This window comes from Globicephala melas, chromosome 3 (genome assembly GCF_963455315.2).
Source record: "Globicephala melas chromosome 3, mGloMel1.2, whole genome shotgun sequence".
NCBI classification, from domain to species: domain Eukaryota; kingdom Metazoa; phylum Chordata; class Mammalia; order Artiodactyla; family Delphinidae; genus Globicephala; species Globicephala melas.
In genome coordinates, this window is record NC_083316.1 from 110,447,396 (window position 1) to 110,464,983 (window position 17,588).

Below are 17,588 nucleotides of genomic sequence, written 5' to 3' on the forward strand. Positions count from 1 at the left end.
TACTCGGCCCATTCGGAAGTCAGCCTCTCCCTCGGCATGACCACCTCCTCCCCGTCAGAGCATGCCTAGCCCACCCTGACTTTGCCCTCCCCTGAGCTTCCAACGTCCTGCGTCCCAGCCTCTCCAGTGGCCCACATCCTGCACCCCTTCCTGGTCATCCCGGGATCCCAGACCCCAGCGGGGTCCTGGCAGGGGCTCTCCAGACTCGGCCTGGACAGGGGAGGAGAGCTACCCTCTCACGGACCACGGACCAGGTGCACTAGGCACCTCTACTGCAAAATTCTCCTGGCTTCCCAGATTCGTAGCCTTGCCCTCTGGCTCTGTGATCCCCTGGTGAGAAACCCAACTACACAGTCTCCATGGTGGTGGGTGGTGGGGACGGGGAGCCTATCTGAAGGACGTGTCTTGTTCCAGGTCAGGCAAAGATACTTGTCAAAAAAAACTTCGGTCCCAGTAAATGATAAGCCAGTGCTCACTCCCCTGGAAGGAGTTTTTCTCCAATTAACTCAAGTCATGTACCTGCCTGTCTGACTGCCTGGCCCCCAGGGGACTCTGGGAGAAGAAAAGGCATCCCATCACTCAGCGGGGACACCTCAAACATTTGCTCTGTTAATTGGTCACTGCCTTATTAAGAGGCGGGTCTCCTGCTGCCGCCTTCATATCCAGGAGGTACTGCAGCTCCCTGTTCTCCCCGCAACGCTCCCGTCAACCAAGGCAGCTGATTAAACACTTTGATTTCTGTTCCTCTGAACCTGGCAGCTTGCTGGCTGAGGTGTGCAGTTGCAGACAAAGGTATCCTTGGAACGGAGCCACATTAGGATTTAATCAGCAGCCTTTCTGCCCTGCCACCATCTCCTGCCACGTGTACATCTTCCTTGTGTTTGGAGAAATTTGATGCCTTTGTTCCCCTTTGATTTTTCTCCTCTCCAATTTGCATCTTATATCATTTGGGTGTTTAAGTATAATTTCAGACAGTTATTATTTAAACTATTAAGCTTGTGGGAGAGAAGAACTTTACTAGGAAAACAGCCATTGGCAGAAAGCACCTCTAAGGTTGGTGGGTGCAGGATGGTGGGGCCTTCTGGGGTGAGTGCCACTCCCCCACTTCTGTGGATCTCCTGGGTGCTGGGTGGGGGTGAGGGCGGGGTTGCAATTCAGGGGAAGCAGGTGCAATGACCCCGAGGGTCAATACTCCATCTGCAGCCCAGGGTCAGGGACTGAGCCCCAGGGTGGGGGAAGCACACCTCTCACTGGATGTCTAAGCAGTGCCTCCTTCCTGACTCAGTTCCTGCTCTCTAGATGGAGTGTTAATGGGGTGCGCCCCTGACAAAGGGCCAGCATGTCCGCACGGCTGTTCAGGGCCTGGTCCAGATGGATCGAAGAACCTCATGCAGACCTACCCAGAGATGGCCTATACTTACAGTTAGATGAGGACTGGCTAAGATCTGATGAAGGCAGTTAGAACAACCCTGGGGTGAGGAGATAGTGCTTAGTTTTATGTGTCAACAGCACCCTGATAGGTGAGCAAACATTATTCTGGGTATTTCTGTAAGGGTGTTCTGGATGTGATTAAAATTTAAACCAGTGAACTTTGAGCAAAGCAGATGGCCTTCCACAACAGGGGTGGGCTTCATCCAATCAGCTGAAGGCCTGAATAGAACAAAAAGACCAACTCTCCCTCAAGTAAGACAGAATTCTCCAGCAGACGACCTTCAGATGCGCAATGGAACACTGGCTCCTTCTGGGTCTCCAGCCTGCTGGCCCATCCCGCAGATTTGGGACTTCTCAGCCTCCATAATCACATGAGCTAATTCCATATAAAAAAATCTCTTTCTCTCTCTAAACACATCCTACTGGTTCTGTGTCTCTGGATAGCCCTGACTAATGCAGTAAGGGTAGGAGGCAGGGCTGACTCTGCCATCCCCAAAACGTTTGAAAGCCTCTTTAGGCAGGAATGGCTGAAGTCTGGAGGGCAGGCTTTTATAGAAACGGAGTCCCTCTTCCCCCAGCCTTCCTGCAGGGCCTTAGACTCCCCACGTCCACAGCAGACGGGGTGAGTCTACCACTCACAAAGCTTCCGCTCCTGCGTCCCCATCTCGGTGGAAAAGGCATGCGCTCCATCCAGGCCACGAGCCTCGATGTCGCTCCCGCCTCCTTCTCCCAGGGTGTTCAACCAGTCCCTGGTCCCGCCAGACTGATTTTTCCTGAAGAGTTCCCCAGTCTGTCTACTCCCTTCATTCAGGCTCCCACATCTCTCTGCCTCCTCGCTGGGCTCTGCCCCAAGCTGCTCCCCATGGCAATGCTGGGCGATCTTTCTAAACACCAGCCAGACTGTTTCAAACCCCCAAATCCTGCCCGCAAAAGAAAGCCCCCATCCCCTTAACCTGAAGTTCAAGGTCTAGCCCAGAACTGGCCAAAGCCCCTCCCCAGATTCAGCTCTCGCCGCTTTCTCCCACCTTGAACTTCATATTTGGAGAAACAGCAGGTGGCTTGTGGCTCCCCATACTGGCTTCACATCCCAACCCTTGGCCCAAAAGGCCCTTTCCCTTCCTCTTTGACTAACCCATTTCTACCCATCGTTCAGTACTCAGCCCAGGTGGCACCTCCTCCAGGAGGCCTCCCGGTTCCTTCCATAAGAGACTGGAGGTGCTCCACCGCGGTGCTCCCCGCCCTGGTTTACATGCATCTCCACTAGGAGCTCCCCACAGGCAGGGGCCACTTCACACTCCTCTTGAGTCCCCAGCCCCTACACTGGGCCAGGCACACAGTGCTTGTGAAATAAATGAAACGCTGAGTTGTTGAGACCTGCCAAGTCACGAATGGCCAGATATAAGAACCACAGATTTTTTTAAAACAATCCTGAAGCCTACGAGTGAACCTTGGTCCACGTAATGTTGAAAACAGGCCCACTGCTTTACTTGCCCCAGGAATGAGAGCGAACAGGTGGAATGAAGTCAGGGCACACCTCGGTGCTGCTTGTAAATCCTGCGTGATGCTGCGCTTTTCCTGATCACACCCGCTCCCATCCCCTTCTCCATGGACACCATCTCGGGCCATCCCACAGGTTCCTGGTCCTCCCAGGACCCCGCCTGGGGCCGCCGTGGGAGGCCAAGTCAGCAGGCCTGGTCGGCGGCTTGGCCCCAAGCCCACTCTGTTCACCGGCACCTCTGAGGAGAACACACACGGTTCCCCAGCTCATCCTGACCCACGGTTAGACTGGGTGGGGCTCATGGCAAAGTCTCTGTCCTTTTTTATTTATAAAAATCAGCACATATGCAGAAGGCATAGGAGAAGGAGCAAAGACTACAAAGGAAGAAATGTTTAAAAAAAAAAAATCACCATTTCTTTGTTGAGACAAGAGTGGCTAACAGCAAGGTGCCCGTCAGCTGCATGTGTGAAAAATCCCTCCTTCAGAACAGAACGTGGACACAGGCACCATCTGCTACAATGGTGAGCAACAGTCACTGTGTGTTTTCAAAGTCCAATGATTTCCAGAGCTTATTTCCTTTCGTTAATTGTAAAAATCACTATAGGTATAAGAGATGCAGTACAGCAGTAGGCGCTAGGACAACATGTGACATTTAAAATCAAAAAGACAGAGAGACGTGACTCTGAAGTGCAGCTCTCCCCCTCACCGGCTGGGTGGTCTTGGGCAAGTCACTAAACCTCTCTGAGCCTCAGTTTCCTCATCTGCCTAGTAGGAATACTAATAGTCCGTATCCGGGAGGGCCGTGTGGGGTTGATGAGAAAGAGGGAATAAAGTACCCAGCCTTGGGCCCGGCACACGGCATGAGCTTCTTGCATTAGCCATTACCCTGCCTTGCATTCCCAGCCAAATCTCTGATCTCTTCAAAAGGGTGAGAAGCGTGAAATCACAATGATTTGCTGAAAATTTTCATGATTGTAATCGCAGCCAACTGAGTCCCTGTGGAGCTGCACCCAAAGGAAGGCCGGCGGAGCCTTCACTTCGAGTTACTTCTTCCCCAGCCTTCTAGACAGGCACGTTCAAGGGTGCATCTTGTTTCCCACCAACTGTTTCTCTAAATGAGTACATGGGCTCCTGTTGGCGTTTCTCAAGGGAGAGAAACCACATTTCCCAGCAGCGGACTCTGCCTTCTTTCTCTACAGATGCCCATTCTCATTAGGTCTTCCTGATACCCACAACTGTTTGCCCTGAGAGCCACAAAACAGTTTAAAATGCAAAGTGTGTTCCTTTAAAACCATGAGCAGACAGACACCGAAAACAAATTTATGGTTAACCAAAGTGGAGAGGGGGGAGGAATATACTGGGAGTATGGGATTAATAGATGCACACTTCCATATATAAAACAGATAAACAACAATGATTTACTGTATAGCACAGGGAACTATATTCAGTATCTTGTAATAACCTATAATGGAAAAGAATTTAAAACAGAACACACACACACACACTTATATATATATCTGAATCACTTTGCTGTACACCTGAAACTAACACAACATCGTAAATCAACTATACTTCAATTAAAGAAAAACAAACCTGTGAGTAGAGTGTTTCCTGAGAGCAGCCTGGCATGTAAACAAGACCTTCACACTGCTGTAGTTTGGCAGGGGTGGGGTGTTGTGGGGGTGAGCAGGCACACAGGTGAAGGGGAGATGCAGGGAAGCACGGGAGATACGAGCGTCCCCTTCTCCTGTTGAGCAGAGCCCGCGGTGGCTCCGTGGCAGGGAGCGGGACTTCCTTTCTGTGCAGCACGCTCACCTCACCGGTCATGGCACACATCCACGTGGAGACAGACGCGGGTGTAAAACAAAGTGTGTGTGAATATGCCAACCTCTCTTTCACGTTCAAACAGGTCTGTGCAGGCTTCACTGCCCTCGACTCGCATCCCGGCCCTGGCGAGATGGTCCAGACTGTGGAATTACGGCTACTTGCATGTCACTGCCACTAAATACCACTGAAGGGTTGTAACTTCTCTGTAACCAACACTTGTGGCCACATAGTTGAGAGGACCCTTGAAAATCTGGTTTTGTTCATGGGCGGGGGGGAAAGGAGAACTCACAAGCTCACTAAGTAATTGGGATGAGGCCTCACTGACCCTTCCTGCCACCACCTCCACTGCTATCCTGGTGTCCCTGGGTGTCCCACTTCGAAACGCCTTCCTCACTCTGGGGTTTTCTTCCTTCTGCAGCTTGGCAAAGAGCTCATCCTCAGTCCCTTTTACCTGCCCATTACCCCCTACCAGGAAAACTTCTGCTATCAGACCCAACATCCCCTGGGTTCCTGAAATCACTGGACAGGCTCAGGTGGGGGAGAAATTCACAACCTCAGCTACGAGGGCCCATGCAGAGCTGGGCGTGCAGAAGCTCCACCTGACTGGGTGAAGCGAAGGTCTCTGCAAAGCCCATAAAAAAGACCTTGAACTTGCTATATTTTAATGGAAACAGGAATGATTAAGTGAGCTACACACACAAGAGACAGGGAGAGAGAGAGAGGTATGGGCAGAGGATCAGAGAACTCAGCCAGGCAGAATGTAAGGGGCATGTGGGGCTCACAGAGGCATTTGCTGGTCCACCGGAGACAGGCCTGTGGGCCACACCTCAGCTGACCAAAGTGGGCAGGAGAGGACTAAGGGACAGACAGTGGAACACAATTCCCTAAGGAAGACAAGTAAACAGACATGTCTGCCAGGTCACTGGATGAGCTCTTTCCTCCAGCTGCAGAGAGAAACACACAACACACACACCCTGCGTATAACAAGTGGACAGAGTCCCCTGCACCTGGTGATTTTAATTACCTGCAAGCAGAGTGATGCTACTACTTTCATTCAGGGGAGCTTTCTGAAAGTAGCTTCACTCTGCTTCCCTTCATTAATGAGGGATTGGAACACATCAAAGCAGAAGTGAGCACAGGAAGAATCAAGGCAGAGGGCAGGGCTTGCAGGGACCGGGTGCCCGAGTCTGGGAGTCACTGTGAAGCTCTGCTCTCATTAGCTTCAAGACACCCCATGTTCTGGGCCAGGCACAAGTCCACCCACAATAGGAAAACGGGTGGTTCCTGAGCCCCAGGATGCTGCAGGGGGCTGGGCCCCAGCTTTCTGTAGCTCTGCCCCTTGGCTGTCCCAGGTGGGGACTCACCTCCACAGGCTGAGAGTTGGATCTCCTTATTCATGCATTTGATGAGGCTGCTCTGCTGGGGGAGATTAGCCATCACCTACCTCTCCCTGGGTCACTCTGTGTGTCTGCTCCACCCCCAAACTTCCCTGCTTTATTTCAGTTAATTTGGCACAGTGATAAGTGCATCTCCCTCTCTTTGGAGAAAAAAGATGGCCCAAACTGGTACATTGCTTCCCTGTCCAGAAAAGCAGGCAGGGAGTCTGGGCACCCATGCCAGCCGCAGGGGCTGCAGGTGAGTCAGGGGGTTGAGAACCAAGAACTGCAGGCTGACCTGCAGGCCTCGCTGGACTCATGTACCCACTGTCTCCCCAGCCACTGGCCCCTTTGACACCTATGTCATCAGGGAACAGAAGAACCTGAAAGGGACTCCCTGTGTACAGAAGAGAGAGAAAGGCCTTGCCGTCAGCCTGTCAGTAAGCAGGGAACACTTTCAGGCAGGGACCCAGAGTCAACATGTTTGAGTTGTGGCTGGCCTGACAGCTGCTGAGTTTGTCACCCAGATAATTAAATAAACGGCTTGAGCACAGAGATTCAGTATGTGGTGACATTTAGCGGCTGCTCCACGGGGGCCTTGATCTTAATTGAAGGTGCAATAGGGGAGAACCTTAAAGAAGTCCCAAATCAACTTCTCGCTCTAGTAATTAAACATTTGACTCCTGATCGTCATTCAAAGCCTCCCAAGTTTTGGCCTGAGTTCCATTACATGGCGCGAAGCAGGCTGAACCAAGGGCCTCCCTCCTCTCCACGGGGGGCAGAAGGCTCCATGTCACCCCCCCACCCCACCTCCTTCTCCTTCCCTCCTTCCTCGTGCTCCCTCAACACCCACTGACGTGCTCCCCCCACTGCCCCTTTGAGCAGGGTCCTACTAATGAATCTATCACCTCCTTTGCCGGGACCCTGTGATTCGTGTTGCGTGGTGGGCCTCCAGCTAGGGCTTCCCATCCTCTCACGTGGGGCCCTCTGTGGGACTGTGTGGGCCCTATAACACATAATCATCAATTTGTGCATTCATCTAAGAAATGAACGGAACACCTCCAACAAGCAAAGAATAGAAAGACAAATCGCATTTCCCCACCCATAAGGACGTCCAAGATAGTGGGAGGACACGCAAGCTAACAAGAAGTTGTAACAGAGGGAGGATGCTGCTCCTGCTAGAAGTTCTGATGGCACCTTGGGGCTTGTGCCGGAAATCCCCTGGGCCCTATAGGTTTATGTCAGTTAAAGCGTGAACCTAGAAATCCTTGGTGATGAGCTCCTGGACAGGTCGTCTTTTCCAGCCCACAGCACACCCCTCAAGCTTTCTGGGGTGGTGATGAAGAAGGAGGTCCCTTCAAGGCCATCCCTGGGTGAGGGTGGTAGAAATTAGAAAGAAAACATAGCACAGTGGCTAAGAGTTTGGGCTTTCAGTGTGGACAAGGCCCTACCTGGATGATCTGTCCCTACACCTCTTGGATGTCTCTCCCCTTCTGCACTCTGCTCCAACAACCCCAGTCCCCTTTTTGATCCCCCAAAGTGCCAGGAGACCTCTCACAGCAGGGTCTTTGCATCCGCTATTTATTCCGCTGGGATGCTCGTGCCCTGGATATTCAAATGCCTCCCTCCCTGACCTCCCAGCCTCCTTCAGGCCTTTGCTCAAAAGTCACTTCTCATGTTAGATGTTCTCACTAACTTCTTTCCCTGTCTTCCTCTTCTCTGGCACTTGTCACCACCTAAGACACCTCATCTCCTGTTTACTGTCTCCCCCATAAGTCTGTATGCTCCACGAGGGCAGAAGCCCTGTCTGTTTGTGCAGTGCTCTATCTCCAGTGCCCAGAGTAGACCCGACTCATAGGAAGTGTATGTTCTTTGGATGAATGGATGAAAGGGTTCAAGCAGGAGAGCACGTGGTCAGAGTTACAACCCTCTTGGAGGGTTCACTCTTAAAGCCACATGGAAGGTGGGTTTGAAGAAATATCTGACCAGGAGCTGGGAGAACAACTAGGGGGCCTGTGAAGAGTCAGAGGGACAGGGGCTGGACCAGGAAGACTGATGGATACCCATGTAGGAGGGATGTAGTAAGACCAGCCTGGAAAGTGCCACCTGGACTTGGCATTTACAAGGATACGGTGTTCTTAATGGGGACGAGAGCCAGGCGCAGGCCTTGGTGGGCAGAGCGCCAGGGAGCTGGGAAAGTGGAGGCAGCCAGCGCAGGCAAGGCTTCAGGTGCCTGGGAGACAAGGAGGGGAGAGGTGAAATGGTACCTTGAGGGATGCTGGCACGAAGCCAGCTCTTTAGGCTGTAGGGTGAAAGAGTGTGAGCCTGTCAGTGGACACAGAGAAGGAGGGGCTGGAATAAGAGGGAGTGCGTGCTGGGAAACAACAGGGAACATTGTGGGGGGCCTCGGAGACTGCAACCTGTTTCCATAACTGAAATCAGTGCAGTGGGAGACTTTCTCAGCTCAGTAACTTATTAGCAATTTTTAATTACTGGAATGTATTTAGAGTGTGGTGGTTCTGTGAAGCACACCACACGTGCTGAACTGACAGCACTCTTGTGTACTTGCAGGGTGCTCATGTCAGGACACTGTCTTGCATAAAACCTAGAGGAAATACCCAGAGGGGACACATGTTTAAGTCATGTTTCTTGATCTTGGAAGCAGATACTATAAATGGGATGACTGCGACCCGAGGGCCACTGTGCTGGAAGGCTCTTGGTGATGGATTGATGCCGGCAGAACCTATGGAGGAGGCTGCAAGAAGGAGACGGTCCGTGAAGACTCCCGTTGGTCCTTGAGATCTTGGGGTGTCTCTGGCTACAGCAGCCCCACACAGTGGCCCAGACAGTGGGGGTACTGGGGACTAGACCCCGACCTTCTTTTGGCTGTTAATTCCATGATGTCAGGCCTGGCATCCTGATCATACTGGTATCCTCAGGTCCTGCACAGCCTTGGCACCCAGTGGACATTCAACAATGTCTATCTCTTCAGCAAGTGGTGTTGGGAAGGCTGGACAGCTGCTTGTAAATCAATGAAGCTAGAACACACCCTCACATCATATATAAAAATAAACTCAAAATGGCTTAAAGACTGAAATATAAGACATGACACCATAAAGCTCCTAGAAGAGAACACAGGCAAAACATTCTCTGACATAAACTGCATCAATGTTTTCTTTGGTCAGTCTCCCAAGGCAATAGAAATAAAAACAAAAATAAACAAATGGGACCTAATCAAACTTATAAGCTTTTGCACAGCAAAGGAAACCATAAACAAAATGAAAAGACAACCTATGGACTGGGAGGAAATATTTGCAAATGATGCGACCGACAAGGGTTTAATTTCCAAAGTATACAAACAGCTCCTACAATTCAATAATGAAAAAACAAACAACCCAATTGAAAAATGGGCAGAAGACCTAAATAGTCATTTCTCCAAAAAAGACATATAGATATTCAATAGGCACATTAAAAGATGCTCGTCATCTCTAATTATTAGAGAAATGCAAATCAAAACTACAGTGAGGTACCACCTCACACAAGTCAGAATGGCCGTCATTAAAAAGCCTACAAATAACAAATGCTGGAGAGGGTGTGGAGAAAAGGGAACCCTCCTGCACTGTTGGTGGGAATGTAAATTGGTGTAGCCACTATGGAGAATAGTACGGAGCTTCCTCAAAAACTGAAAATAGAATTGTCATATGATCCAGCAATCCCATTCCTGGGCATGTATCCAGGCAAAACTATAATTCAAAAAGATACATGCACCCCTATGTTCATAGCAGCACTATTTACAATAGCCAAGACATGGAAACAACCTAAATGTCCATTGACAGGTGAATGTATAAAGAAGATGTGGTACATATCTACAATGGAATACTACTCAGCCATAAAAAGGAATGAAATAATGCCATTTGCAGCAACATGGATGCAACTAGAGATCATCATACTAAGTGAAGTAAGTCAGAAAGAGAAAGACAAATACCATATTTCACTTATATGTGGAATCTAAAATACTACACAAATGAGTATCTATGAAACAGAAACAGATCCACAAATATAGAGAACAGACTTGTGGTTGCAAAGGGGCCTGGGGGTAGGGGAGGGAAGGACTGGGAGTTTGGATTAGCAGATGCAAACTAGTATATACATGATGGATGAACAACAAGGTCCTACTGTATAGCACTGGGAACTATATTAAATATCCTGTGATAAACCATAATGGAAAAGAACATGAAAAAGAATGTACAGATGTATAACTGAGTCACTTTGCTGTACACATAACATTGTAAATCAACTAAACTTCAATAAAATTAAAAGAAAAACACCAATATCTCTGAAGAGAGACAGCTTGGTGGCAAATGGCCACATCCCCCTGTGTGGAGCTCAAAGTGAAGGACAGGAAGGGTACAGAGAGATTCCTTTGCAAGGGCTGGGGAAGCAGCAGCGGCCTTTGGACAGAATGCAGGTGGGACCAGGAGTTGAAGGGCAATTGGAAGAAACTGGAAACAGGTAGGGGGGCTGGAGAGAAAGTAGAGGCCAATGCCCAGAGGTCAGAGCAAGCTAACAGTGGGCATGCCCCAGAGGCTCTGAGGCTTCGTCTCCAGCCTCCTCTGGCAGCTCTGGGAGATGCTGAGTTTCCCACTCCTTCCTTAGGGAAGAGGAAGTGGTCTGGCGCTCTGGTGTGCAGAGGCCCTGTGGGTTCGGGGTGACTGAGCCAGCTCTCCCGGAGAAGCTCCCAGTTGGGCCTCTTGCTGACCTGCATAGCAGGGAGGCCCAGCCCAGCAGCAGAGGCCTTTCCCACTGACCATGGCTCCTGAGTCCTCCCTCCACAAATTCTCCTGGGGGCAAAGGATAAAGCAGTCGCATCTGCTGTGAACATGACTTGCTGGGACCGAATTAAAAAGAGCCCTGAAGCTGGGGGTGATTATGAAGGGTGGGCTGTAGCGACAGAGCCTGTGGAACTTGGGGCAGGTACTCGTCCTCTCCGGGCCTCCGGGTTCCCATCTGGGAAACGGGAAAGCTGGACTATCTTATCTGACACTCAGTCAGCTTGAGTTCAAATTACCTAGGTTGGCACACAGGCCTCACTCTTACCCACTTGTCTGCATTCACTTGTAGTCTCCGTCACCATCCCCCACCCACCGCCCCCCCGCACCCAGGACCTGCATCTGAATCACCTGCTCTGTCCCGTCCGCACCCTAGGATGCCCTCACTCACCTTTCAAGATTCACCTCAAATGTCTCTTCTCCAGCTCCCTCCCCAGACATTCCCCTTCTCATCCTCTGGTGGACCAATCCCTCCCTCAGGCTCAACTGACAGTTCCTGAGGGCCTTTCAGGCATTCCAGAAACTTCCTCTAGACCTGGAATCAAGAGCTCTTGGTTATTCTCTTCCATCTCTACTAGCTCACGGGGTGAACTTGGATGACTCACTGCATCTCTTTTCAAAAAGCAAGGCCGACTTATAGGGCAGGAATAGAGATGCAGGTGTAGAGAACAGGTATGTGGACACGGGGTGGGTGGGGAAGGGGAGGGGAGGGCGGGATGAACTGGGAGATTAGGTTTGACATAAATACACTACCATGTGTAAAATAGAAAGCTACTGAGAACCTGCTGTATAGCTCAGGGAGCTCAGCTCGGCGCTCTGGGATGACCTAGATGGGGGGTAAAGTGGGCGAGGGAGGTCGAAGAGGGAGGGGATGTAGGTGTGCATATAGCTGGTTTACTTCCTTGTACAGCAGAAACTAACACAACATTGTAAAACGGTTTTACTCTAATTAAAAAAAAAAAAACCAAGGTAGTTGGAGAAGCTGATAGAAGTTTGATCATTTGGAGGTCAAATTCCAGTCATTCGTTAAATACACGTGGAGGACAAATGTTCTTCTCTCCCCTTGTTCACAGAACATCCACACGCCTGACCTCTAAGCCCATATCCAGCGTGGTCACATGCGGGCAGGGTTCTTACAGCCTCCTGCGTCTGCCTCTCGACCGTGCCCTGATGTCTGCAATGACAACACCGTCCTCTGGAGTGCTGTGATACTGCTTAGAGAAGAGCGCTCATGATGTGACTGGCACTGCTCATTTTACGGTCACGACACCATGAGGTAGGCGCTATCATCATTCCCATCTTACAGACGCAGTGAGTGAGACAGAGCTTATGTGTCTTCTCCAAGGCGGTGTGGAACGGCCCCACGGCTGACCTAAAGCCGGTGCCTTTGGTCCTGTGCCACCTGCTCCCTCAGCATGGGCCTCTCCGCAGGCCCCAGCACCTTCCTGCTGTAGGGACCGCTCCAGCAGCGTGAAGCCAAATCCCCTAGGATGCCTGCCACCACCAACACGGCCCTGCGCCCGCTGCTCCCACACCGTGGGACGCTGAGTCTCTGGGGCTGGGCCGATACAGCTGGGAATGTGAGTAGCTCTCCCTGGCAGGGCAGAGGAGACTTGTCGAAGTGTGGGAATGCCCTGGAGGCATGGGACTCAATTTATGTTTCTAAAGCAGTAAGATGTGAAGTAACAACAACAACTAAATACCCAAAAGAAGTCTTTGGCAGCAAGATCTATCTGCTCTGCTAACTTGTAACAGATGTTTGGGTTTTTATTCCTGTGTTTAGTAACACTTAAGAAGAAAAGGTTTATTAGTGAGCCTATAGCATGTTTAATTTTTAAAATAAAAAGCGGCAACTATTTTCTCTGATTTCATAAGCCTGGGAACTCCCCTCAGAGGCACCAAAGCGTACCTACAAATTCCATGCAGGATAAGGAAGCTTAATGGTCTGTTTAGAACTGAAACCCTAACAGGCTTCTTTCTTCCATAATTTCATGGTTTGTTGGGAAAACTGCCCAACAATGACACTATCATCTGGGATAATACAAGCCAGGAGTGGTGAGTGATAGCTGAGTGGCAAGCCTGTCTTCTCCAACAGTGTAGGAGATAAAGCGTGAATTCAGAACTGAGTCAGAAAAATCATTTTAAAAGTGCCAGCTAGTATACAAATAAGAATGCCATGTCACAAGATAACTTTTAAGACACAAACTCTAGAAGAAGTTAAAGGTACAGAGAAATCCACCTACTATCTTGGTGTTCACTGGTGATGTTTGGTACCGAGGACAAATGTGGCTCTAATTTTGCCCCAAGGAGAAGGAGAGACAGTATCCCACCTCCCTTGTCCCCCTGACTTTCAGCGAGTGAGACCCTGCTTGGGAAGTCAGGACTGCTGGTATGGAAGCTGCCAACACCCGCTGAAGCAAGGCTGCTGAGTTCAGTTTTGATTTTCTCACCAGCTAATGATCCCTAAATGATGTTGTATTTCATTCTGTATTCACACAGTATTCCATTGCCATGGCAACGGGAATGTGATACCACAAATTTTCTTGTACGTGGGCTTCGAATGCTGCGTCTCCTCCCTGGCAGAGGGGTTAGTGTCATGTCCCCAGGCGGTACCCCTGAGAACACCCTCCGCACCCCAGTGAGGGCTCAGGGGCTCTGGTGGCCGAGCGAGTGCTCTGAACTGCGGTGGCCTCGCCTAGGAACCCACCACCACGTCCCCATCCCCCTTGCTCTAGGCGCTCCAACTCCATAAGGACGGTCCTAATATAGTGACTTCTGGGGGCAGAGAAAGCCCCAGAGAGTAAAGTCATAACTTCTCTTTGTAAAGCTGGAAGGAAAAGACAGTGAAACATCATGATTTTAGAATTTTTGTTTGCATGGGAAAAAGGTGTTTTTAAGTTTCCTGGATCAACAACTCCCTGGAAATTTGGGATCATCAGTGGAGCTCAAGATGGCATTAAATACTCTGCTGCCATCTTGGGGTGAGGACTGAAGGAAGCTGTCCTTTATACCCACCAGGTTTTTTCCCAAGAATCTCATCCTGCCTGCCCCCCAGCCCTCTGTCAATCCATTACGCCCCGCTCCCCGTTGGAGCCATGGTTCTGGCGAAGGTGAAGAAGTGCGCTCCCAAAGCACCCTCCTAGGCCTGGCTGCCTCCGTGCCCTCCAAGGCCCTGGGACCAGTGAACAGATCTCTACTGCTTGCTGGGCATTCCCTATGGAAATGCTAGAGAAGGAGAGGCTGGCTGGCCTCCTGCCTAGGAACTGGAGCTGATGCTGAACCAGAGGCAGTGAAGGCTTCTCCATGGGGTCCAGACCCATGGCGCCAGGGCTGCAGACGGGGGAGCCCTAGCCCCAGGTGGGCATCTCCAGGATAGCCTGAGGGCCTGACTCTCAGCACGTTCCTCTCCCACTCTCCATCTACCAGCAAGCCATCCGGGCCAAAGACCTGCTTGTCAGAGCCCTTGTTCCTGCCTCTGCATTCCCCTCACAGCTTGTGCACCTCTCTGCTCCAGGCCTGAGGCCACACTGAATTAGATAAATTATGACAACAGGTGTCATTAATACCCGACACGTGTAACACACCCGGCCCACGCTAAGTGGTCTCTGTGCTGCATCTCCTTTACTTTTCTCCACGGAGCAGGTGGGAACTGCCAACAGCCCCTTTTTACAGCTGAGGAAAAGGCCCAGAGAGGCGGAGTCATGCACCCAAGGTCACAGAACTGGGCTGCAACCCCAGGTCCCTCTGGGACTTTGTAGGTACCCCTTTCCACCGAAAAGGGATCTTTTGCAGAGCGGCTCTGTCTGCCACTCAAGTGGGTGGGAATTCACAAAATCGGTGAAAAACCCAACGAATCAGAAGGATTTGGTGAATAAATTCAATCAGCACGAAGCAGAGGCAAGACCTAATCTGCCTGCCCCTCCCGCACGCTCTCCAGCTCTCCCCCAGCATCCCTCACCATGGCAGGTTTTGTGGTGGGTGATTTTCCCTCACGGGACATAAGAAATGCTGTTTGAATAACCGATGGTGAGGGAGGCTACGCACACTCTGATGCAGAAATAAAAACCTTTAGAAAGATGCAAGTTGGGGGATACTGGAAACCGGAGAATGGAACATCAGTCTATAAAATTCAACATGGCCAATAAGGCTGGATGGAGCAAGTGGTCAAGTGTTTTAGTGCTCACGGCTGCTGAGGCATCGGCAGGCCTGGGCTGGGCAGGGCTTCCAGGCCTTGGACATATTTCCTGGGCTCATTTTGTCTTGATTCCACATTGGGCCTCACGATTTCTAAAGCACGTCAGCATTCGTGTCATAAGCATGGCCATGAAAGGGTCCAAGACTTCCCATCACAAGATAAACTCAGCTTTCTGGAGACCCGCCTGCTCCAGGACCCCACTGCCAGGGCCCGTGGACGAGGTGGGAAAGCTGCCCTTTCTCAGGGTGCAGAAGGCCCACAGACCTGGACTCCTCCACTGTGAATCCTCCTGCCACATGGTCCTGGCGCCTGTGCAAGTGAGACCACAGCTCTGCCCTTCCCTCTGGGCACCCAGGCTCCCAGCTGTGACCACACAGAAGCCCTTTTCTGTCAGTGTCACCAGCACTCTGCAGCGGGGCTCCATCCAGGCTTTCTCCTCCCCTCCCGGCCCTGCCCCACAGCACGTCTCGGACCTCATGCAGCTGGGCTCCCCACCTCCAGCGTCCCCCGGCTCGGGCCAGTGGGCCTGTTCCCACCTGCCCAAGTGCTGCTTCTCCCGTCTCACATCGTCTGATTTATTCACGTGCGGCCATTTGGGTTCAGCATCACCAATATTCCTACAGGCTGTGGCATGCACCATTCATTGGGGCCACGTGAACACGGGAATTTGCGGTCTAGCTCTCATATGCTTGAGCGTCTGTGAGTTGTTGACGTCTTGGTGCAAGGCCCTGAGCCACGTGCTGAGACTATATTCGTGCCCCAAGAGCCACGGGCTCTGCCCTTGAGGCTCTTACCATCCACTGGGAGCTGGCACTGCCCCTCTCACTCAAGTCCAGCAGAGGGCATGAACCCTTTGGCCCCAACTCCACGGACACCTTCTGAAGTCCTTGCAGGGCCTTCCTCATCTTACTCAGAGGTGTTCTGGACAGGCCAGGTGACCGCTCTAGGCCAGAGCTGGAGTGCCCACCATACTGGGAACCACTGGACCGCGGGGTCCATCCGGCCACATTCTACACACAGCATGGTCTCCTGATTCACGAGACACTGTCCGGAGGGGCCAACGTGCTCTCTGCCGCCACCTGGCAGGGCCCACCCTACGCAAGAGACCTGGGCAGTGCCTGCCCTGTGCAAGAGACCTGGGCGGTGCCTTTCAGCCTGGTTCCTACTGGACACATGCTCTGCACCAGCCCAGGGCTTAGTGGGCCTCCCTGGCTTCTGGTCTCCCAGGGCCTTCCTCTAAGGGCAAGGGCCTCTGGAGGTGGACACAAATGAACACGCATCTCTGAAATAATGCTGCTGCTATGTTGTTAAGACTCTTTCCTCTTTCTCTTTTTTTAAAAACACATTTAACCTGTAAGACGCAGCACCCAGGTCATTTGTCAGAAAGGCATTAGCAAATCCATGACACAACCTACGAGCATAGAAGCAGGGAGCCGTCTTCCTACCTTTAAGGAAACAGTCCTTGCTGTGGACGATGACAATCTTCTTCCCCAGCAGGCAAGCAGCACGGTGGAGCTCACAGTGGTTTTCGTAAACCCTCCCGTCGGAGCCACACACGGGCACGTAGCTGGGACTGCAGGCCTCCAGGCACCGGCACTCGGGCTCCCCCGTCTCCCTGCTGAGCGCGCACCTGCTCCCGTGGCTGCAGAACTTCTTCCTGCAGGAGGCCAGCAGCCCACGGTGGCCGGAAAGCCCTGCCGGCACACAAACACAGAAGGTCAGCCGTGAGCACGCGGGGGTGTGTGGCTCTTTCAGGCTGTGGTGAGCAGAGGCTGTGAAGCTCAGGCCTGGGGGCTCGGGCGCCCCATGGAGCCCCTGCCCCTCTGGCGGGGGTGCTACAAGCAGTGCCCTGCCGTGTAGAACCCAGGTTTTTTGGCTGGCTCTCGCCAAACATCTCAGACACAACCCCTGCCCATCCTGGAAGGGAGGAGTAAACAGAGGGCCACACGGAGCTGGCAAAGTACCGATGGACCCTGCTGACTGAGCGGAGGAGGGCTTTCCAAGGGACAGAGGGCTTGAGCCAAGGCTCCCGTAACCACAGTGCAGGGAGCACTTGCCTGTCTCTGGGAGGAGACGGTGTGGGGTGGGGGGATAAGGGTAGCAAGGCGCGGTTCTGCCTTATAGACTCAGACAGCCAAGCAGAGGCGTTTTGGTCTGATATGTTAGGGACTGGGGAGCCGTGGTGGGGTCTAGGGAGTAAGGAGAAAATGGTACTCTTCTTTTTTTTTTTGCGGTACGCGGGCCTCTCACTGTTGGGGCCTCTCCCGTTGCGGAGCACAGGCTCCGGACACACAGGCTCAGCGGCCATAGCTCCTGGGCCCCACCGCTCCGTGGCACGCGGGATCCTCCCGGACCGGGGCACGAACCCGTGTCCCCTGCATCGGCAGGCGGACTCTCAACCACTGCGCCACCAGGGAAGCCCGAAAATGGTA

The 17,588-nt window shown here is 51.9% G+C and overlaps 1 protein-coding gene across 1 annotated transcript in view; it reads right to left on the reverse strand.

Annotated features, from left to right (window-relative positions):
- The window catches only part of FSTL4 (follistatin like 4), a 495,703-nt gene that overhangs the window by 230,744 nt on the left and 247,371 nt on the right, over positions 1-17,588 (reverse strand). Inside the window, exon 4 of the mRNA XM_060296220.2 lies at positions 16,602-16,850. Coding sequence (XP_060152203.1) covers positions 16,602-16,850 — 249 coding nt within the window. The remainder of the gene's footprint in view (positions 1-16,601; positions 16,851-17,588) is intronic.